Source organism: Peromyscus maniculatus, chromosome 3 (assembly GCF_049852395.1).
Source record: "Peromyscus maniculatus bairdii isolate BWxNUB_F1_BW_parent chromosome 3, HU_Pman_BW_mat_3.1, whole genome shotgun sequence".
In the NCBI taxonomy this organism is placed as follows: Eukaryota; Metazoa; Chordata; class Mammalia; order Rodentia; family Cricetidae; genus Peromyscus; species Peromyscus maniculatus.
Window position 1 is genome coordinate 50,470,970 of NC_134854.1, and position 24,337 is coordinate 50,495,306.

The window sequence follows — 24,337 nt, forward strand, 5'->3', positions numbered from 1 at the left end:
CCATGCCCACCTCATTGCCGTAATTTCAGAGCAACTAGTTATCAATCACTTCCTTATGATGCCATCCACAGCAACTATGAATATCGATCCACTTATATTCAGTGCACTCCGGTTCTCTTACTAAAGAATACATAGCTTATAACTTTTTTAATCATTGCAGGAAGAACATCATTGTTCTGGCAGCTTCATAAGATTTCACTGGGTGGAACAAAAACTGTTCAACTAGCTTGCTATGATTATTCCACACAGCATCAATTTGTAGTTTTTAAAAATGCTGCTGCACTGGATTATTTTACAAAGTAGCCATGAATCCCCTCCCCCCCACCCCAAAAATGGAAACAATGATTAGGATCAGGGTAGAGCCGCCAGGAAAGAGGGGAGTTGGGCAAAGCTGGAAACAAGGAGTGGGAGCAACACCGTCTGGAGAAAGGCAGGCAACCGCATGGGAAACTGGGTTGCTCTTTTCGTTAGTTCGTAGTGAGGGGAACACAGGAACCTAGGAGTACACTGTAGAATTAGAACACTCAAAAGGGGAACACAGAGATGGCTGGGGAGGGCAATGGGAGAGGATGAACAAATGAAGCAGAACAAAAGCAAAGGAGGCATTAGAGAGCTGGAAAAGGTTGAAGACTGAGACTCCCAGAGAGGAACAGAGGCTGCCTCTTCTTCTGCTCCGTGCACTACACCCCTCGGTCCAGGGCTGTGGAAAGCCCAGCTCTCTTCTCGTTCTAGATCCTGGAACACAGCTCCACCACACAACCCCTTTGTGCAGTAGTAGGATCTGGGTGACAATGTAAGAGAACACCTCTTCCTCTAACACCTCAAGAAAGTTTACCAATTAGAGAGGTGATTGCTAGGTCTCAGGTAGTCCATAGATCTAGGAATGAGCTCAGCCTGGACTACAGGAGGATCTCTCATGGTTAGATAAAAGCCAGCATTCCTCAGGGACTTGTGAAACTGATTTCCAAATGCCTAAAAGTAGACATTTCCCTTTAACTCTGGCAGAAGGGACATATGGCTACCTGTGGTTGCATATAGAGCCCATGCTGGCCTCTAGGCTCCCTCAGTCTCTATTCACAAGTACTTGTACATTTCAAAATCCACGCTAGTCTCCTGGTCCTCCTTCCCCTGAGCCACTCGGCCTCCTCATAATCCATATGGTTGGTTCAGCCCAAACATTCTCTACCTCAGGCTGTCCTCTGGCTCTCTTGGGGGCCTCTCTGTCCTCCCTCTTGTTATGCTCTATGCTCTATTTCTTGCCATCCCCACCATGCTCTCCTTGCTTCACTAGCCCTGGCCATGTCTAGTCTGTTTTCTTTTCTCTCTGCTCTGACTCTTCAAGATGCCTCTGGATATTTTCTCTCTCTTATTCATAATCAAAACCTCACCTTTAGTAATGAAGCGGTCATGTCAGTTGTTTCTTATGTTTCTTTACTGTGCCCCCTTGCACACCGTGATGACGGTTTTAAAAACGTCCCATCAAAAACAGGCCAGACACACAGATGAACTCTCAGGGACTGTGACAGCATGTATAAGACCTATACAAGTTCAAACCAGGAAAAAAAATCCCAGCACAAAGGAGGGGAAGTGAGCACAAACTCCCACTCCTACCCTAAAAGCTATTTGCAATGGATAGTTTCTGGGGGAGGGAAGATTGATTTCCTTCAATGGAGTGGCACTTGGTATATCAACCACACTCCACAGCGGGTCCCATGCTCAGGAGTAGATGACCAACACAAATACAACTCAGTGGTTTTTAATGGATTTTTAATTTGTGGATTTTTGTTTTGTTGTAAGAGACAAAAAGAACATGTAGTTGGAAGGGTAGGGAAGGGGGAGGATCTGGGAAGAAAAGAATATGATAAAAATGTAGCCACAACTTAAAGTCACTGTACACAGATTATTTGATAATGATAGTGATTGTGATGCAGCTCAGAGATGTTATGGTCAGATTATTCTAGCAATCTTAGTACGTGTTTGGCCATGCAAATACCTCAGGGCAAGACTAGCTCTTGAATAACTTGTAGAAGCGGTTCACTCCATCCCGAAGGGCTTCTATGACTTTGTCATTGCGGAGTGTGAAGATGAAAGGGTTGAGGAAAGGAGTTACGATGGAAATCATCAAGGAAACCACCCTATTGTAATCAGCTGCCTGCGTTTGCTTGGGTTTCACATACAGGAACAAGCAGCAGCCATAGCCAATCACGACAAAGGTGAAGTGGGAGGCACAGGTGGAGAAGGCTTTCTTGCGGCCAGAGGCTGAGGGGATCTTGAGGATGGTGGAGATGATGTAGGTGTAGGAGACAATTGTGGGGATCAAGGAGCCAAAAAGAACAAAAACAGCCATTAAAAAGAGAATAAACTCTATGAAAACGGTATTATCACAAGATAACTTGAGCAGCTGCCCCCGGTCACAGAAGAAATTGTCCACCACATTTGATTTGCAGTAAGTAAGGTGAAATGTGGCATACACTGGCCAAATCTGATAAAGGAACCCACATACCCATGACACGATTACCACAGAGTTGCAGGTCTGACTGCTCATGATGACGTTGTACCTCAAAGGGTTGCAGACAGCCACGTAACGATCCACAGCCATCGCTCCAAGCAAGGAAAATTCCGTGGTCCCCAGGGCAAGTTGCAAAAAGAGTTGTACAACACATCCAGCCAGCGATACTGCCTGCATCCCAGGAAGCAGTAGTCCCCAAAGCATCACGGGGACAATATCGGTTGTGAGCAGGATCTCCAGGATGGAGAGGTGAACAAGGAAGAAATACATGGGGGACTGCAGCCGTTTATCAACACAGACGATCACAATGATGACTGTGTTCCCCACTAACGACACTAAGTAGAAGAAGCAGAAGGTGGCAAAAAGGATGTAGTGGAGCTTTTCAGAGCCTGGGAAGCCAACAAGATAAAATTCAGTGGCACTTGTGTAATTCCCCAACATTTAGTTCTGAGTCCTTGTTCCTTGTGAAATCTAGAGAGCAATAGAGAGAGAGAGGGAGGACAACGCTTCTCACCTCAGAAGCACTGAAGACATTACCAGGTTCAAGAAACATTTCCCTTGCATTCCTTAACTCCACAACATGGCTACTGTTTCTATCCAAAGTTGTTGTTAAATGTTTAAGGGATAATGTATGTATGAATTCATATATGTGGACACATGTGAATATGTAATAGAAGTGTGCAAGTTCAAATGGATGAGTGCTAATCATCAATACCACACCATGTACACCATAAACGGGTGTACTTACCAGGTATAATGTCTACCTTTATCTCTCAATGCACGAGAAATCCTGCTCCATTGTGCTGTGATCAGCCATCATGCTACTTGCCTGACCACAGTCTGCTAATTTATACTACCTCTCCTCTGGCAAGAGTGTCCCCATCCTATAAACTCCTACTGGATTTCAATGATTCTAAGTACTCCTGGCCAATCCCGCAGAGATGGGGCTCCTTGTATCCCTTACGTCCTCCAAACACAGGCTCCATTTGCATTCTGTTCACTTGACAGTTTTCACCTTTCCATGCGGATCAGTTATAGAGTGTGGTTGGGAAGTGGAATCTACACAGGATACTGTCGGAAGACATGGCCTCTTCGGGAATAAAGAATTGCATCTTCCCCTGACTCTGGGGCTTGCTTCCCAGAACAGCTTGCCCTCTTCCACGTTTGGGGGGCAGGGTATGATGAAAGGTATGCTCACCTCTTACCTCAGTGAATGTGCTTCCTGCAAACAAGCAAGGAAGAGTCCAGAAGGAGTGACGGAAATTTAATCTTCAATTTCCACCTGTCCTGCAAAGTGTCCACCTGGGACCAGAAGGCAAGAAAATGGCTGTGGAGTGAGGACAGCATCTTCTAATCCCTTGAGTCTCAAGCTCTGCTTTCCCTGGGAGATGGGGCCTCAAATGACCACTGTGCTCCTATATCCAACCTGCCATAGTCTCAGACCCACCAAGCAGTTTGGAAATCGCCACATTGACTCTACTGTGACTGCCTGTTTGCTCCACAGTCCTGGGAGAAAGGAAAAGCACAAGAAAACACCAATGGGTCAGCATGAGCTCCTTCCTCCACCTCATTCAGGTCTCTGCACAGATGTCTCCTCCTGCCAGCCTTTCATTCAGAGAGACCTCAAGCTCTCTACCCTCCACTGGGCTGTGCTTTTCTTATCATTGCTCTTAGTGGTATCTCAAGTCATACTTTTGCTTGCTTACTAATGTAGCCTCAAAACCCCACATTTAATTAATATTTCCATGGTTTATCTTTCATTTTCTCTTTCTTATACTGCCAAAGCACCCCTCCCCTGCAAAAAGTTGGATGACATATATACTCAGTGATTTTTTTAAATGATTTTGTCAGTGAATAGAGGTGGAGAAATGAGGACTGAGCAGAGTACAGAGTGATTTGTAGATCGGCCAGTCCTAGAGATCTACAGAATGGCAGGCAGATAGAAGAAGAATAGGGAGAAGAGAGAGACAGGATTTGGGAGCAAGGCAGAGCTTTGTGACAGCCTTGCATAGAGCTGGGTGGATATGCCCTCTGCCAAGGAGGAAGATGTGACTCTTGGCTCACCCTTTCCCAGTCTCTTTTCAGTATGTCTGTGTCCTTAGAAGGACATATAATGGTACTCTACCATTTTCCCATGATAGTGCTTTACTGTTCTGTATCTCATATGCAGGAGCTCCTGGAAGACACCTCCAGACAAGGAGGGACTCCACTAGGAAGTTGATCACCTCTCCAGTGATCACCCAGACTGGCAAGCTCCCGGCTAGTCGAAACCTAAGGCCAGGAGGCAGAGCCAGCAGCTGCTTTCCCACTCACAATGAAGAACACTGCCCACACAGAGAAGCTTAGGGAAACGTCGAGAAATCACAGTGGTGAGGAAAGTTCATTTGTCTACTTTGCTCATATCCCCTGCTTCCTTCTTTCTCTCCTGCCCCCAAGGACAGTTAGCTATCCTCTAAGGAACAATTTCTAAAAGTTCCAAGGTTCACTAGGGATGCTGGCAAAGAAAAGCTGAATAGAACTTTTATCCTTCTCTCTGGAGGCTAATCAACTTTCAGAACATTGAAAAGTTGTTTAGTCAGCAAACTTGAAGCTTCGATGATCAGGAACTTCTCAATCCCCAGGTCACCTTCTCTCGGGTTCTAAGTTATGAACAAACAACCCAGACTGTGGAGGACAGGTCTGCACCCATCCTTGACAAAATTTATCTCAACAGAACTTAAGGTACACTCGGACTAGCGCTCTCACTACTGGCCCCAATGCGGATATCAAACCAGAAGTCACGAAAAGAAATGCCGACAATTGTCTCTGTGTCTCTTAAGGTTTTATGAACCCACTTTTCCCAGCTGATCTCTGTGCCCTCCTACCAGATCTACTCTGCATAAAGTTACGTGATCTACGGTAGGAAAAAGCAAACAGGGAGGAATCGCCCCTTATTTTCGCATCATAATCTGTTAATGTCACAGATCACTGAGTCTCTCCACCATGCACTTTCCGAGGGAGGCTGCTCAGTTCAGCCATGCATTTGTGTGAGTCTCCACCTGCTGTGCTTCCCTGCCCTGCCTGAATTGAGGAGTAAAACATAAAGAACCAAAATTTGGAAGTGACAGAAAATACTATATAAAAGGAAGATGGCTGGGATGCTGGGTACATTTACGATACTTATTTTTAGGTCTGGGAGATGGCTCAGGGAGAAAGCGCTTGCCGCACAATCATGAGGACCTGGGCTCACATCCTTAGTGCCCACGTAAAAGGCTGTGATTTGTGTGCGAGCCCACCATCCTAGAACTAGAGGACCCCAGGGGCTTGCTGGCCAGCCATTCTAGCCAATCAGAAGGATACAGGCTCAGTGAAAGAGTCTGTCTCAAGAAATAAGATGGAGACCAACAAATAAGACGCTCAATGCTAACTTCTGCCCTATACATACACAGGCACAGATGAGCACACTCACACCACTTACGTACATACATGCATATATCATACACATATACATGCATGCACACATACACACACAGAGCACAATAATGCAATAGTAAATAATCTATTTGGTTTTACATTTTGTGAAACTTGTATCATTTTTCATGTAACTGGTATAGATTATGATTTTAAAGCAAGCTTGTGTTGATCTTGTGAAGGTGTTGTTCAGGCAACATAGCTGTTGAGTTCTTGAATGCAGTGATCCTATCATGTCCAAAAGACATTGTTTCATCTGGTCCTCCTTTACCTCTGGCTCTTACCATCCTTCCCTGATTCTGTAATGGTCCCTGAGCCTTGTAGAGGACAGAGTGTGATACAGAGGTCCCATTTGTGGCTGAGAACTCAACAGACACTTATGTTCTTCACTTGGACAGTTGTAAGTTTCTTTGTCAACCACCGTCCACTTCACAAAGAAATTTCCCTAATGAGGTCTCAGATACGCATGAGTCTATGGATATAATGATACTGATTTAGAGAGTCATTTGGTATTATGTCCATTTATCAAAATAATAGTAGTAAATTCACACCTGAGACCTACAAAATCCCCAGTGACAGGTTCTTGGTCATACATACGATACCAGGCATGCTTTCCTACAATGGATCTGTCCTTAAATCCAATAAGAAAGTGATGGGTTATTTCCATAGTGTTCATGCCAGTATTGAATCCAGGGGCATATCTCGCCAAGCTGGTCATAATTCACAAGCTGAAGAGCTCCTACCCCTAGGTAAAGAGCTTTTGAGAATTGATGACTGCTGAAAGAAGAATAAATTGTTCTTTAAGAAAACCTGGGGGCTGGAGAGATGGCTCAGTGGTTAAGAGCACTGACTCCTTTTCCAGAGGACATGGGTTCGATTTCCAGCATCCACATTGCAGTTCACAACTGTCTCTAACTTCAGTTCCAAGGGATCTGACAGCTTCACACCAATGCACATAAAATAAAGTTTTTTTTTTTAAAAAAAAAAAAGCCAATAGAGGCATTAAAAAAAAAAGTGTGTAGCCCTTGAGAGGCCAACCAGGATCTAGAGGATAACCCATACCTATAGGATATTATTTCTGCAGTATTTTCTGTCCCCTTCAAATATTGGCTCTTTATATTTTAGTCCTCAATTCAGGCAGGGCAGGGCAGCATAGCACTTGAAGATTTACAGAAAGCAATGCACGACTGAGCATTGGACTTACCCGGTTATTAAAATGACATAAAGTTGGGAGGAGAACTTTAAGGGTGGGAAGGTATATCTGGAAGGAGAATATGATCAAAGTACATTGTATGCATGTATGAAATTATCAAGGAATTAACAAAAATATTATGTATTTTGAAATAGAATTATACAAAGTGGCATATTACAAAATCTAACTGTCTCTCATTACCTTGTTGTGGGATTATCCACCAGAGAAGACTACTCAGACTCGGGTTTAAGCAAATAGAAAGTCTTTATTAACCAGTCAGCAACTAAACTGAGTGTTGGGGATCACAAAACCAAGCCGTTCTCAGGGTGAGCTTTTTTTTTTTTTTTTTTTTTTTTTGAGGGGGGTTTTCAAGACAGGGTTTCTCTGTGTAGCTTTGCGCCTTTCCTGGGACTCACTTGGTAGCCCAGGCTGGCCTCGAACTCACAGAGATCCGCCTGGCTCTGCCTCCGGAGTGCTGGGATTAAAGGTGTGCACCACCACTGCCAGGCCCAGGGTAAGCTTTAAAGCACAAAACCTCATCCTGGGTTGACATACTTCAGTTAGCAAGAACAGTGAACCAGAAGTGGAACTAAAGAAGGCAAAAAGCAAGGTTAGTACATTTAAAGACTTGCCCAGACTGTAGCGTGCACAGCACCAGTCAATAAATCCACAGCACAATTCCTGAAGCCAAGTCTTGGGGAACTTTGTGGAAGAGAGAAGAGAAAAATTTTAAGTCCAGGAGATTGTGCCTTCCAGCTCTGACAGAGAATCTAAACCCATGAAATCTCAATAACATCACTGCCTAAATGAGAACTAACAATTCCAACAGTTGGCATTCCAACACAGATAGGGAAATCTCACAGAGAGGTCCCAGCCGTGGATGAAGAGCCCTCACCACACTGTCTAGTCTGGGGAGTTATTTTTCTGAGTCCATTCCCTAGCTCTCTTTCTGCGATTTTCATATTCACTTCTGCATTCCTTTGCCTCTGCTCTTCCCTTACCAGAGTCAAGTTTGCCAAGCTGTCTGGCATCCAGCCCACCAAACTCCTCTAATGTGTCTGTTTCAGTGTTGAAACAGACAGAGCCTAGCTCCTGTTCCCGTCACAGCTTCTCAATATTCATGCATTTTATGACAGAAATTTGGAAATTTCTTCTGCCTCATTACACAAATATGTCAGAGTATGACTGCTGACATTATTCCAGAACTTTGATTTGGTTGAATACTACAGGATTATAAAAAGAATAAGGATGTCTCTATCATTTAAAAAAAAAGTTCAAAATATATTGTTTAATAAGAAAAATAAAGACCAGAAACTTTAACTGTTGATTTTCATAAGAAAAAAGTAAAGTTAGTTTGTATTCATACCTGCATGTATTTGGATCAAGCAAATCTTGGTGGGAACACAACTGCCCCCCCTGGGATGCCATGACTGGAATGAGACTCAGAAAGACTGCCAGGGGAGACATGAGCACGGCCCACTTTATGTTGCCTTGAGTTGTAGTTCATGATAATGTCCCACTTCACTGACACACACACACAAAAAAATAGAACATCCTGCTTGCAGATGTCAAGGAAGAGTTGCTTGTTTATGGACAAATCTCATTGTAGCAGTGGAGATATCTTGGCCAACTGTCTTCACTGAGTTTAGACAATTTGTTTCTATAAAACTAAGTGAAGAAGATGGAACAAAAAAAGGAGATGGATTTTCCTGTGCTGAGGCCTTGGCTAATTTTGCAAACATGGAAATATATAGAACATTCTTTTGATATTTTGTGTACCTATCTTATGCATGTTGCAGGTAACTTTGATCAATCTGAGTTGCTTTTGCATTTCTCAGTTTTAAATAAAATATTCTATCATGCAGAAATACTAACTTGTAAATTTTAATCTCTTCTTTTGTTATTCATGTCTGTGTATACTTGGGGGTTTTGTTTTGTTTTTGTTGTTTGTGATGGGGGTTTTGTTATTTTGAGGTAGGGGCTTTGATTTGTTGTTTTTCTTGGTGTGGAACACACTATGTAGCCCAGCTTGGCCTCCAACATATAGTTCTTCTACCCAAGCCACTTAAGTAATGGGGTTACTGATGTGCATGCTTGTTGTAGAATATTATTTTAAGATGTGTTTCATTTGTTTATGCCGTGGAACATTTGTTTAATGATGCAAAGATGTGTCACATCCTTTTATGCTGCATTTGTTTAACTCTGTGAAGTTGTGTTACTTTGTCTGCCTATAACACCTGATGGTCTAATAAAGAACTGAACAGCCAATAGCTAATAGCAAGGCAGGAGAAAGGATAGGCAAGTCTGGCAGGCAGAGAGAATAAATAGGAGAAATCTGGGGAGACAGAGATGAAGGTGCAAAAAGAGGAGAAGGAGAGGAGGACACCAGGGGCCAACCACCCAGCTACACAGACGGTCATGGAGTAAGAAGTAAAGAACGGTATACAGAACAGAGAAAAATAAAAGCCCAAAAGGTAGATGGGATAAGTTAAGTTAAAAAGACTGGCTAGAAACAAGCTCAACTAAGGCCAGTCATTTATAAGTAAGAATAAGCCTCCATGTGATTTATATGGGAGCTGGGTGGTAAGCCCCCAAAGAGCAAAAGAGTAAAAAAAAGCCAACAACACACACTGGTAGACAGCTTGTACATATTGTCTTAAAAGTATTTTCTCCTCAAAAAAAAAAAAAGAACAACCTTAGCAATACTAAGTACATATAGGCTCTGATGATGTAGGTATAGTCTTATAATTTAAAAAAACAGAATGGCAAACACATGAATAGAATGTTTCAAACATTTTTTAGTAACCATACTGATGCAATAGCATTATTTAAACTACTGTGTGTAAAACCAGAGGCAAAATAAATAAATGATTCTTCACATAGAAAAAGTTAATAAAATGTCTAGAGTCATATATATGTATGTGTGTATATACATACATACACACACACACACACACACATATATATATACATACATACACACACACATCCTTGGGTCATATAATCTGTGGTCTAACTCTGTCCATGGGATATCCTAGCAAAATGGACAAATTCAACAACAGTGAGTATGCCTAGGCTCACATCTTGGTCTTTTTAAATATATAGTAACAGAAAAAAAAAAAACCATGGCTTCTTGCAGAAATGGCTGACTCCAGGTCTATTTCAGAAAAAGCTACAGGCAAGCTTTAAGTTTGGAGCACCTTGTCATGCCAGTCAGCAACGATTACTCATGTCAGAGGGATACAAGGTAAAAGAGCCAACTGGAGAAGATTCATACTGGCCAAAGACGAAGGAAGGTGTGCTTCAAAGAAAATGAGTACAATCTTTTTAAACCATTAAATGTATTTCATATCTGCAAGTTGATAATGACATTTTAAGAATTACTCACTTTCTGAAGATAATATTTGACAATAATCTCAGACAAAAATCCAGCCAAGCCTCTAAAACTGCCTATCAAGTTCCACAAAAATTTGGAGGAATAGGACTAGCCAGAGAGATCAGTAGATAAGGAAGGGCACTTGCCACCAAGCTTGATAACCTGAGTTCAACGTGGAGAAGATGAGAACTGATTTCCACAGTTTGTCTCTGACCTTTACACATATACCATGACAAGCATGTGCCCTCAACACACACACCATACATTTAAAATGGATAAGTATAATATTTACACATTTTAAAGGGGCCAGCAAGATGGACCAGCAATTAAAGGACCTGTCGTTAAGCTTACTAACCTGTGGTGAAATTGTGCTCCTCAATATATTGTACACCCTAATAAACTTAGCTGGGATCAGAGAACAGAACAGCCACTAAATATAGAGGCCAGAAAATGGTGGCACACACACACCATTTAATCCTAGCATTTGGAAGGCAGAGATCCATCTGGATCTTTGTGAGTTCAAAGCCACACTGGAAACAGCCAGGCATGGTAACACACACCTTTAATCCCAGAAGTGATGGCAGGAAGCAAAAAGGTATATAAGGCGTGAGAACCAGGAACTAAGCCTGGTTAAGCTTTTAGGCTTTTAGCAGCAGTTCAACTGAGATTCATTCCGGAAGAGGACTCAGAGGCTTCCAGTCTGAGGAAACGAGATCAGCTGAGGAATTGGCGAGGTGAGGTTAGCTGTGGCTGGTTTTGTTTTCTCTGATCTTTCAGCATCCACCCCAATACCTGCCTCCAAGTTCATGCTACACTAACCTGAACTTGATCCCCAGGACCCAAACAGTGGAAGGAGAGAACAGACTCCAGCAAGATGTCTCATGTGCTATGTATGTAAATGCACAAAACAAACAAACAAATGTGTAAGAACAGAACGATATGCTTAACTGTGCCACAAGAATGGCAACAACACAGCTCAAGATTATAAAAAACTCTGTTGGTCAAAATAAATGACTTCCTCAGCCAATAAATAGAAAAGAAGCAAAGGGCTCACCATATCACCATAGACTTGAATGGAACCATTTAAACAAATGAGTAAGACCAGGCTGTAGAGCACAGCACTGTAAAGTGGAGTGGGAAAACCATCAGGGCCTGAGAGGAAGTGAGCGGTTCCTTGAAAGTCTAGATCATGCTTACATCTGGATTCATGAGGCTGTAGTGAAATCACAGGATGCAGCATGGGCAAGCATTGCCAGAACCACCTCAGGTTTGTTATACATTTGACTTGAACTAGTGTTTGGTCATTGCAATTCAGAAATCTTCTTCTGTTGCCATTTTTTGTGTGTGTGACCCCAGACATCCCATGAACTGACACTGGGTCACCACTCACAGTTCAAGATCTGTGCTTTAGACGTAAGTGCCATTAGTACTATAGCCTGCAAAGAAACATCTCAACATGGGTAGGGCTAGCTGCTGATAGAAGGCTGCTGGTGCTGGGTTTGCACATGGAGAGGGGTTAGGAACATAAGGATTTTTGTGTGTGCATTTGTGTGCTTGTATACAAGAGTAGGTCACATGACTACAAACACTGGATAATGTCTAATAAACATACACCTGTTAAATTTTTAACAAAAGATCTCTCCTAAATTTCAATGGTGAATAGAGATTTCAGCATCTTGGAGCACACGCAAATGTGGAACAGTGTCTCTCTTTTTAATTAACTACTGCTTAAATCATTGTATTATGTATTACATTGCAAAGCCAGTGCCTACATACATCATTTGATGTTCAAATTAGGTAAGTTAGCCTTTTTAGCTATATTTATTTTTTATTATTACACCATGAATTTTAAAGAGATATGAGAGAGTTTGGGGGGTGAAAAAAATGCTATAATAAAATTATACTAAAAAAATTAAAAGAAGCAAAAAGAAAAATAAATATCTAAAAGTGAAAGCTTTAAAGCCTCCTGCCACTATTAGTTCACTCTGTGCTTGAGGTTTAAGATGTGAGCTCTCATCTTGTTCCAGCCCCCACACCATACCTTGTGCTTGTTGCTTTACCTGAGGAAGCCTGATATAATGGGCTCTTATCTCTTGGAACATAAGCCCAAATAAATTATTGTTCTTTAAAAACATTATATTAATTAATTACATGTATTTATACCTAGTTATGAGTTTCAATGTGATATTTCTATACATGTATACAATGGATGGTTTGGATCAAGTAAGAGTAATTGACATGTACATTCTTTATCATTACTTTGCATTTGGAGCCTGTACTGGCTGGTTTTGTGTGTCACCTTGACACAAGCTAGAGTCATCAGAAAGGAAGGAGCCCCAGTTGAGGAAATGCCTACATGAGATCTAGCTGTAAGGCATTTTCCCAATTAGTGATCAATGGGAGAGGGCCCAGTTCATGGTGGGTGGTGCTATCCCTGGGCTGTTGGTCCTGGGTTCTATAAGAAAGCAGGCTGAGCAAGCCATGAGAAGCAAGCCAGTAAGCAGCTCCCCTCCAAGGCCTCTGCATCAGCTCCTGTGTCTAGAATGCTACCCTGTTTGAGTTCCTGTTCTGACTTTCTTCAGTGATGAACAGTAATGCTGAATTGTAAGCCAAATAAGCCCTTTCCTCCCCAACTTGCTTTTTGGTCATAGTGTTTCATCACAGCGATAAACCCTAACTAAGACAGAGCCTTTGAGTGTCTCTATTTCAGTTATTCATAAAATATAAAATAGGTTATGATGAGCTAAAATGACTCTCTGTGCTGTAGAGTATTAGAACTTCTGTGTGTTCTGGCACACATTTCCTAACCTTTACCCCACTCCCTTTCCCAGCCTTTAGGAAGCAACTACTCTACATTCACCTCATTTTAAAAGCATTTACACAGGAGAGAGAATATACAGTATGTGCTATTTTGTATCTAACTTGATTTATTTAATAAAACATGCCTCAGTCCATTCATTCATTTGCCTGAAAATTTTCAACTTAAAAATGAGTAAATAGCCGGGCGGTGGTGGCGCACGCCTTTAATCCCAGCACTTGGGAGGCAGAGCCAGGCAGATCTCTGTGAGTTCGAGGCCAGCCTGGGCTACCAAGTGAGTTCCAGGAAAGGCACAAAGCTACACAGAGAAATCCTGCCTCGAAAAACCAAAAAAAAAAAAAAAGAGTAAATAATATGAATAGACATATCTCATATGAAGGTTTGAAAATGAGATCTGGGCAGATAGCTCACTCTGTAAAGTGAATATTGTGTAAATATGAGGACCTGAGTGTGACCCCACAAACCCTCGATTTAAAATACCTATAATGCCAGCACTGGGGAGGCAGAGAGAGGAGGATCTCTGGGTTTTTCTGACAAGATACCTGAATTGGTAGACTCAAATGTGGCAACAGACTCTGTCTCATAAAAGAAAGAACATGAGAGGGGTTGGAAGAAAAGGGAAAAAAAGAAATGATGTAATTCTATTTTAATCTCAAAAAATCCAAACAGTAATGTAGAGAATAAAAGAGAAAGACACTTGACATTGACCTCTGGCCTATATAAACACATACTTGCATTTGGATGTATACACACATGTGCACACAAAGAGACATGTACTCACAGACAGACAGACACACACACACACATGCACATGCACACAATGTATACAGATTACTAACAAATTTATTTTTAAATGTTTAACATCATTAGCCATCAGGAATATTAAAATCTAAACCACAACAGGTTATCTCAACCTAGTTAGAATAAATATTATCAAAAAGAAAAAATGTAACAAATGCGAGGAAGGAATGTGGCAGAAAGGGAATTTTATACATTATGATGGAAGTATAAATTAGAATTGACAACATAGAGGATAACAAGTTCCTCAAAACATATTACTATAACTGCTGTGTGACCCAACAGCATAACTTTTTGTTACAAATACAAAGAAAATGAAGTTAGAACATTACAAAGATGCCTTCATGCTCATGTCTATAGCTAAGATATAGATCAAACTAGCACTGGTGGATGGATCATGAAAACATAGTAATACCATTCACTCATGAAAAACAATGAATCCAATAATTTTCAACAAAGTGGGAGGAATCATTAAATTAGAAAAATATTTCTGAGCACTGAAAAGTTTTCTGCACTGACTCCTAAGGGACCAATTATTTCCTTACTCTGAAAACTTTGTTAGGAACCAGAGCAATTATCTCCTTCTAAAGAACACATATGTTAGTTTTTATTAATATATCAGGGCACAAATCACTTGGATTTTTCTCTTGAGAGATTCTTCTATAGTTCTTTCCAACTTGCTCTAGTTAACTTTCTGTTGCTGTGATAAACACTATCACCATGAGCATCTTGGGAAAGAAAGAGTTTGCTTTCATTTCCAGCTGATAGTCCAACACCAAAAGAAGCCAAGACAGGAGCTCAAAGCAGGAACCTGGGGACAGGAACTGAAAAAGAGATCTTTGAGGAGCTTCCCTCTGGCTTGCTTAGCTACTTTTTTAATGCAGTCTAGGCCCACCTGCCTAGGGAGAGCATCCCATCCCATACCCCCCATCTCTGGCAGTGAACTGGAGCATCCTACATCAATTAACAATTAATAAAATGTCCACAGGCCAGTCTGATGGAGGTGACTCTTTAATTGTAGTCCCAGATGTGTCAAGTAGACAACCAAGATGAGCCATCTAACTCCTCTTAATCATACCTGTCATTGCCTTTACTCGCCTCTCAATCATATCCTTCATCCCATCACACATCTCTCAATCATACCCCTCACTGCCATCACACACCTCTTAATCCATCCCTTCTTATGTATCAAGCACACTAACTTCTATCTTGGTCTCCTATTCTGAAGTAATAAGCTTTGTGACTTTGGGCTTTTGAAAATTTTCTTTAGGACAGACAATTCTCCCATTATCATACATCACATAGAAACAACTCTGCCTCGTAGCTAACATAATACAAAGGTTATTAAGGAAGCTGTGTCTTATACTGTCCTAAACAGATTCTTGTTGAAGAGTGGTTATGAAGTGTCCCCCCTGCCCCCACCTTTTTTGGTATCCTTTTTCTTAGTGGTGTTCTTCCAGATCCTGTTTTCTGAAGATAAGTTCTGAGAGATAGAGCCTCAGGAGTCTTGGTTCAAGCTTTGTGATACTACTAGGTAAAGCAGACCCAACTGTCTACTACCAATTGTACTACCCAATTGTCAGCTTTCCTAACCTCATTGGCATTGTAGGGAAGAGTGTAAAACTAGGGGGAACTGAACTTACGAGAATGATTGTTAGATTCATTGGTCCCTTGCAAGTTGTGGCAATCCTCTTGCCTGCTGCCGTGCTCTATGCCATGATGGTCATGGACTCCTATCCCTCTGGAACTGTAAGCCCCAAATAATATTTTCCTTTTATAAGTTGCCTTGATCATGGTGATTTATCGCAACAATATAAAAGTTAACTAATACACTTCTCAAGATGGGGATCACACATGACCCTTTGGGGGACATTAAGGATCATAACTGCAATGGTCTACAACAAGGATCATCTTTAATGATTTAATCTTTCATTAGACAAATCTAAAATACAAGTTTCATATATTCTGCAAGTTAGTTTCTCAATTGTAGGCTATGAATTAAACCATAGTATACTAAATAATAGATTTTACCTATCTCTAATGAAAGGGGAAGACTTCAGAATAAATGGTATGACTTGGGAATATGCAAATGATAAGGAAATATGTGTTAATATATAGGATAAAATAAGAATTGTTTACTGAGAACAAACAGATCTATAGACAGCTTTCTGAAGAAACCTTCTAAAAGTCTAAGGTCTAAACACAGAATAAATTGAAGACAAATAGAATCATAATATATATCAATAATCTCGATCCATGGGGGAAAAGTACCAGAAAAGAAGTCTGCTGTGGTGACTTATGTAATGATGAAAGGAGACCAAGCACCAAACACTTGAAACTCTTGACAGACAAAGTTAAAATGTGGGGTTATAAATTAAAAAGCTAAAGAAATAACTATATACAACATGGGAGAGGCACACGGCTTCTTCTATCTGTCTATCTGGAGAAATCTCTCTACACTGCTTATATCCAGGGCTGTTTTCCAACATCATTGAGTGATATTGTCTGCTGACCCTGGTAGACATCCCTGAAGAAGCAAATGGGCTGAGGGCTCCAACTGCTGATAATCTTCTGTACCCCATAAAGAAAGAGCTAGTCCAACGTGAAATATTGGATGGTTAGAAATACAGTCTAAAAGTTAGTCAAGTGATAAACTTCCTGAAAGTAAAGTAGATAGGTACACACACAGACACACACACACACACACACACACACACACACACACACACACACACACACCAGATTGACTGATACTTGTTATATTAAAGAGTGAGAAGTGTTGCAGAAAGAGATCCATTCTCAAGTATACTCAAGTCCAGAAGACAAGCAGATGTAAGCATGTCTAATGATTGAAGAATTGGCAGTCCAATCAGTATGAGAGAGCTTATAATTAAAAAGCATGATTTACTCTAAAGTGACAATGGACGAAATCTATGAGACTAGAGAAAAATTAAACAGAAGATTTTAGCATGCAGACAGAACACTGATGGGTTATTGGGGAAAACTTCTCAGGAAGATAAGAGGTTATATCTACCTCAGTTGGGTAAAAAACATACAATCTATTTGGCATATGATAGGCAAAGATGGTCACATTAGAAACTGAAACTAGGCAGTAAAATGGAATAGGTGTAATAGGCAAAGAACTGAGCTCTTGGTCAGGTTGGGGCTGATCACACACACCTGGTGTCCTAGCACTTGAGACACAGAGACAGAAAAGTCACCCTTGTGAGAACAGGTTACATAGACCCTGACCCCAAAACAGACAGAGGGATCCCTTCTAGCCTATCTCCATTCCTTTGTGTCAGCTGTCAATCCCAAGAAACATTTCCTACCAGGGACCTCCCCTGGCTGTACCAGGTTGGGACTCAGATCAGTGCCTCACTCAGTCACCATCAGAGAAGCTTCTTCTTGCAGTAGATGAGAACGAACACAGAGACCCACAACAAAACAATGTACACAGAGTGAGAGACCTTGAAGCACTCAGTCCTAAATGGACTAAAATTTCATCAAGCCCCTCCCCTCAAGGCTCAGGGGGCCCTGCAGAAGAGGAAGTGGAAGGATTCTAAGAGCCAGAGAGGATGGATGGCTCCAAGGAAAGTGTCTTCCAGACACAACAGGACTGATGCACGTATGAACTCACAAAGACTATAGCAGCACACACAAGGCCAGGGTCCCTGTCATGGATTCCCATCTCTAACCAAGGAGCTAGGTGCAATTGACAACCACTGGCAAAAGAAAAGTTAGTTTTCTCCAGTGGAGTCTTACTGGGTATGTTAATCACACTTCTGGGTAGGTCCTCTGTCCAGGAGTAGTTGGCCAAGAGAAAATGAATTCATGATATTTTTAATAGACTTTTTGTCTCATTTTACTTTTAGAGGCATTTTTTGTCTTATTGGTCTTTTACTTCTATGTTTTTGTTTCCATTTTTGTGGGGAGGGAGAGGTTTGTGTCAGGTATTTCTTGCTTTTGGCTTTGGTCTTGTTTGTTTTTTAAAGTGAGAGAAAAAATATGAAGTTGGGTGGGTAGGATCCAGGAGGAATTAAAGGAGGGGAAAACATGATCAAGATATAGTGTATGAAAATATTTTTCAATTTAAAAAAGAAGAAAATAGGAGGGAAAGGAATGGGGCAGGGACTCAGGCATTTGAAGAGGGAGAAGACACTTAGCTCTGTATCTAGGATTCACAAAGTGTTCAAGGACTATGACCCCATAGTGTTGATGTTCTTTTTCTTGTGAGTTCGTGCTCCCTGGTATCTAAAGTTGACTGTGGCCATGATGTTAGTTGAAAAATCATTTCCTTATTTCACTATGTAAAAGTCACTTAGAAGAGTCTGTCTTCTGAATTGTCATCAATACATTAGATTTTAGATTCAATGTCATCTAGAAGGTATACCATTTTCCAAGGGTCAAAGATAATTAACTGTTCCATGTAAGCTTTCATTTCTTCATTTTCTTAGCTCAGTGATGGTGATTGGGACATAAAGACCCAGCTGGTGATGATGACTGAGTGACAAAACAGTGACCAGATGTAACAAAGATGGGAGGGGCTAAGGGAAGCATTAAGTGACTCTTAGAGGGTTCAGAGTAAACCATTAGGGACATGCTCTCCCTTAGCCAAGGTAGAGAATCCTGTTCCTCACAGCTCTGTCCTCAGAACCTCTGCAAGATAAGTCTTGAGCCTGAAGCTTCTCTTTACAGACAGTTGAACTAACTATAGTCCAAGGAGCTTTTAGGAAAATAGCACAGAGGAGGATGTGGACTCAGAAGTCTACCAAACCTTGCCTGAAGTCTCAATAGAAGCATCGTCTCCTGCTTCTCCAGTCTTCTTACCTGGAGGCATCTCCACCTGCTCCTTATGCCTAGAGCTCTTTCCTGATCCCACCAACTGCCGCTACCTACCCATATCTGCTGGGTCTGGTAGACATTGCAGAAGAAACAAGTGAACAGGGAATTCTAGCCTCTGCTGATCTCTTTAAACCTCACAAGGAAAGAGCCGGACCATCATGAAACTAATTTTTTACTTGACCATCCTAGCTGGTATGTATTTAAGACTTTCAACTCCGTCTATTAAAGTGTGGGTTAATGTAGAATGGGGTGACTAGTGCGCAGACGCATCAAGAAATACTATGAGTAGAATTGGGTCTCCCCAATCATATACCCTATCCAAAGGCTCAGCACAGACAGTGTTAAGATAAGTGTTAAGCTTTGGGATAGGGTATGGGACATACTTGCCTTGGAGAATCATCAACAATAAATGTTCCCCCAAGTTATTGTGAAATATGGGCTGCATTACCCTCTGGGAAAGTCCTAATCTGGTCACAAGAACAGAGAATCCAGTTTGACTTCTGGTCTCCCCCTAACTCTGGAATGCAGAGGGAATGGTAAAGGTGGGAACAAAAGATTTGATACTATGGTCCCAGTTCTGCAGCCTCTGCTTCCATGAAGTCTAGATTGAAGAATTTCCCACACTCCCTAATCGTCAGGGCCATGTCACATACTAGCTGGGTTGAGACTGGGCAAGCTAATTAGCCTAGCACCTAATATGGAGCTCAAAATCTCTTGCCTTTATTAATAACCTATCCTCTCTGCTTTGAAGTTTTTAAGTATGGTCACACAGAGGTGTGATGAGGAATAGGCCCAGATATGCGAGGGTCAGCAGAAGTACCAGTAACAGCCAAGGAAAGAGCATTAGACTCAGCCTTCCTCTCTCTTATACTCGACTACTATTTTTTTTACAATATTTCATTAAAAATGTTTGTGTTAGGAAACTTTAAAGGTAGAAAAAATCATTTATAATTGCACCTCTCAGCTAACACATACTGAACTTACTTCAAGTTATTTTCTGCATTTAATTTGCTTACTTGGGGTTTTATTTTCAGACAACTGAATTGTAACATATGTATATGTAACATATGTATATCTCATTTTTTATAAACAAACTGCCTTCAGGTGAGATGTCCAGAAACATCTTTTTTTAAGATTTATTTATTTATTATGTATACAGTGTTCTGGCATGTATTCCTACACACCAGAACAGGGCACCAAATCTCATTACACCACCATGTGGTTGCTGGGAATTGAACTCAAGACCTCTGGGAGAGCAGCCAGTGTTGTTAACCTCTGAGCTATCTCTCCAGCCCCTGTATATCTAATTTTTAGCTTAAATGTCACTGAGATTATTTTTGATGTGTTCTACTTGCTTAAGTGTTTCTTTATCTCAATATCAAACAATATTTATTAGATATTTGTCCTTCCAATGTTCAACTATTATTAGTATTGCTAAAAATGAATACTCTTATTAATCATCTTTGCCTACAGCTGATTACGTTTTTAAAATGGATTCTTATTTTGGGAATTCTCAGGCTACAAGTTATGAACAAGTTACAATTCTTAATGCTTATTTCTAAATTGCTGCCCAAGAAAATAAAATCAATTTATAAGCAGTAAATGTATCTTTCTTATTATACCCTTTATTAGAATAAATATTACCAATATTATCATTACTATAAGTCTTATATAAAGTGAGTCACTTTAATTTACATCTTTATTAGAAAAATTATCTACAGTCAATTGGTTACTCCTCTGAAATTATACACATCCCTTTTCTGCTGGGAAGGTGTGAAGGTCTCATTTACTCTGACATTTACATGTTATTTTTTTCTCAGGGACAGCTTTATTCACTCACTCTGTGCAGAAAGAGGACCATGCTCCATATATAGTCTACCTCAAGTCTAACTTCAACCCCTGTGTGGGTGTCCTCATCAAGCCCAGCTGGGTACTGGCGCCATCTCACTGCTATTTACCGTGAGTATTGGGTGTCTCCTCCTCAAATGAGTTCTGCTCGTTCTAGATCAGTGAGTATAACACGAATCTTAAAGGTCTTAATAAATAAAAAACTCAGAGCCAGATATAGGGGTGAAAGCCTTAGAGATCAGGAAAATAGTGAGAGCCACCAACCAACCTTACCTCACCAGCTCTGCAACTTCCAAAATGCCACAACTTCCTGTCTACCCGTGCCTTTATTGTTCTGCCCTCTCATTGGCTCTTAGCCCAGCTACCTCACTTCCTTGTCACTGCCTGTCTGTACAGACCTCCAGGTCTCTATGGTTGGTACTGGGATTAAAAGCATGTGTCACCACACCTTGGCTCTGTTCCCTTGTGTGGACTTGAACACACAGAGACCCTGCCTGCCAAATGATCGGATTAAGGGCGTGTGCTACCACTGCCTGATTTTTGTGTTTACTTAAAACGGCTTGCTATTTCCTCTGATCTCCAGGCAAACTTTATTAACATACAAATAAAATATCATGACATTTCAGCACAAATAAAATATCACCAGAGATGAGTCTCAAGTAGGGATAACTTTCTCCTAGGATATGTTTAGAAAAGTCTGAAGGTATTTTGGGTTTTCCCAATCAGAGAGAAGTTCTACCAACACACCAGTGCTTCTAGTGTGAAGCACTCAAGCAAGATGCTGCTAAAATTCTTAGAGAATACATGTCACCACCTAAGACCCTGCTTCATGCTATCCTTCCCTTGATGCCCCATTAGTATTTTTTTACTGGAAATAATTACATTTAATCAATTAGAGGCTCAGCAGGTGACTCAAATTTGTAAACTGAGTAAATTGAAAAGAGATTTTTTTTTTAAGTAACTAATTGTAAAGAGATGGTTCATGTCCCACAGAAGAGGCATTAAGGAGAAACAGTGGCCATCCTTGTGCCTAAGAGGAAAGCATGTTTCAATAGAAGAAGAGCGATCCATGATAGGAACAGTAACCTTTGCCAAAAGACAGAAAAGGTCTGTGACAATGCTTCTGGGGAGGATCTGGGAAGACAAATACTTCAATAACACCCTTCTCCCTCCAAATACTTTCCTACATTTCCTATTGACCAGAAGCCAGAGAAGGAAACTCGTTGATTAAAGACACATCACCTTCCAAATCTTCAAAAAGGGGGAAAAAGAAGATTGTTGGTGGGCTTGTGATCCACCCCTCTGTTGTTTCATTCTCTGTGTCCACTAAAGTAGAAATTATCTACTTGGATAAATGAGGCCTGAAGAGAATCTGATAATAACTTTTACATCCATTATTTTCTTTTCCAAGGCACTATATTGGAAAACAGTAGTTAAAGACTCCACTGTTTACTCTGACCACATGTAAATTACTACGATGTGTGCCCAGTACTTCATTTGTAAAATGGTAATGAAAATGAACATAAGATACAGATTTATCGTGAGTAAAGGGTAACCCAGATACAGCACTTGTCACAGTATCTTGCAGACTGTATGTAGCATCTAATACCCAAAATAATGATAGTGATAAGTGATGAGATGGTCATGATGGTAGTGGTGGTGACAGCAAGTAACTGATTCCTTCCAACCCTTTCTTCCCCCAGAAATCTGAGGGTGATGTTGGGAAATCTCAAAAGCAGAATCCGAGATGGGACAGAGCAGACAATTCAACCTGTCCAGATTATCCGCTACTGGAACTACAGCCACAGTGCCCCACAGGATGACCTCATGCTTATTAAATTAGCTAAGCCTGCCACCTTCAACCACAAAGTCCAGGTCCTTCCCATCGCCACTACCAATGTCCGGCCAGGCACTGTCTGTACACTTTCAGGTTTGGACTGGAGTGAGAACAACATTGGTAAGTGCACCTTCCACAGCAAGTCAAGCCAACAGTTTCACCCAAGGAACACACGTACCCTCAGAGCTATGAGATAAGATGGAGTAGACGATGGCTCGGGACCAATGCGTGAAGCTGTAGGAGTAGTCTAGAAAAGGAACCTGTCTAGAAGTCCAGTACTTCTCTATAGTCAGGGTTTCGATGGACTCTCCACTGCCTCTGCAGGGCTTTGGCGGCTGGATCCTATGGGCCATCTGAGTGCACAAAGACCTTCCTGCCACAGACACAATTACATTGAGGAGGCAATGGCTCTCCTTCCCCATGTTCGTTTCACATGTAAAGGAAATCACAGAGAACCTGAATCAGATCATTTGTAGATACAGAGTAGAAAGAACGTCTCATTCCACAGCGCATAAGATGATTTCACATTGGTAAAAGGCTACTCTGTGCCCCTGCAACTTCACTTGTAAAATGAGGCTAATCAGCAGGGCTAACTCTCATTAATGCATAACTTTGTTTGTTTGTTTGTTTGTTTTTTCCTCTTGCTCCTTCTTTACTCTCTTTATGCATAATCAAAATAATATCCGCTGAAGTACAGGAGGTGAGGATTAGGGAGCTAAGTCTTGAGCTAAGCCAGATGTTTTTTCCCTCAGGCAGGCACCCCGACTTAAGGCAGAATCTGGAGGCTCCAGTGATGACTGACAAAGACTGCCAGAAAACTCAACAAGGAAGCAGCCACAGAAACTCCTTATGTGTCAAATTTGTGAAAACCTTCAGCCGAATTTTTGGGGTAATCTTTTTGTCTATGTTCAGATTTCAGTTGCTTGTATGTGTCTAGTTAACTATTTAGCTATTATACATTTTAATTGCCAAATAATTTTTGAGAATTTGGTAAGGTTATTTGCAATTATACCTGCATTTTTTTCCATCATAGTCTTCCTACAAAGAATCTTTATTTATTAAAGAGCATCATATAGCCCTGGTTAATAACATATTGCTAGTGTTCATTATCATAGCTGCAAAGAAAAGCTATGAGGACAAGCATTGTTTTAAATTTTTAATTTTTTTTCTCTCTTCCTCCCTCCCTTCTTCCCCTCCCATCTCTGGCAGGAGGTGGCTGTGGCTACTGTCATTTGTAAAGGCAAGCTCCAGGGAATTGAAGTTGGACACTTCATGGGAGGGGACGTTGGCATCTATACCAATGTTTACACCTATATACCATGGATTGAGAAAAACATTAAGGAAAGGGTGAAATGATGCCCAGCTTTTCCCTCTGCATCTCATTGTCTCTGCCATTGACTGAAGGAGTTCACATGTCCCCTAAACTCAAATAAACTCTCCAAGCAGAAAGATTGGGATGCAGCACACTGGGAGCCTGTGTCTCATTTGCGTCAATGTCCACCCACATCAGGATGAGAAGAAATGATCTGTTGTTACATCGTTCTGGGTTCTGCTCTCTATCATATGTAATGTTTGCAACAAACTTTTGAAGTTACCTTTATCCCCCTTTATAAATCAAGTTTTGAGACTAAAACATCGCCCTTAGCTAGTAGATATCAAAACTT

At 41.1% G+C, this 24,337-nt stretch overlaps 2 protein-coding genes across 2 annotated transcripts; one reads left to right on the top strand and one right to left on the bottom strand.

Annotated features, from left to right (window-relative positions):
- Positions 1 to 2,005: 2,005 nt before the first annotated feature.
- Or9a4 (olfactory receptor family 9 subfamily A member 4) lies at positions 2,006 to 2,950 on the bottom strand. The gene has a single exon (XM_006997087.4). It carries the CDS (start codon positions 2,948 to 2,950, stop codon positions 2,006 to 2,008), a length of 945 nt encoding a protein of 314 aa, XP_006997149.1.
- Positions 2,951 to 18,671: 15,721 nt separating this feature from the next.
- Prss37 (serine protease 37) lies at positions 18,672 to 24,137 on the top strand. The gene is made up of 5 exons (XM_006997086.4): positions 18,672 to 19,180; positions 20,809 to 20,947; positions 22,540 to 22,793; positions 23,426 to 23,562; positions 23,883 to 24,137. Exons 1-5 carry the CDS (start codon positions 19,147 to 19,149, stop codon positions 24,027 to 24,029), a joined length of 711 nt encoding a protein of 236 aa, XP_006997148.1. The 5' UTR covers positions 18,672 to 19,146; the 3' UTR covers positions 24,030 to 24,137.
- The last annotated feature ends 200 nt before the right edge of the window (positions 24,138 to 24,337 follow it).

Coding starts and splice junctions, on each gene's coding strand:
- Or9a4 (XM_006997087.4), bottom strand. CDS start 2,950: ATGTTGGGGAATTACACAAGTGCCACTGAATTTTATCTTGTTGGCTTC.
- Prss37 (XM_006997086.4), top strand. CDS start 19,147: ATGAAACTAATTTTTTACTTGACCATCCTAGCTG. Junction 22,794..23,425: donor CTGGAGTGAGAACAACATTG/GTAAGTGCACCT, acceptor TTTTTCCCTCAG/GCAGGCACCCCGACTTAAGG. Junction 23,563..23,882: donor CCTTCAGCCGAATTTTTGGG/GTAATCTTTTTG, acceptor CATCTCTGGCAG/GAGGTGGCTGTGGCTACTGT.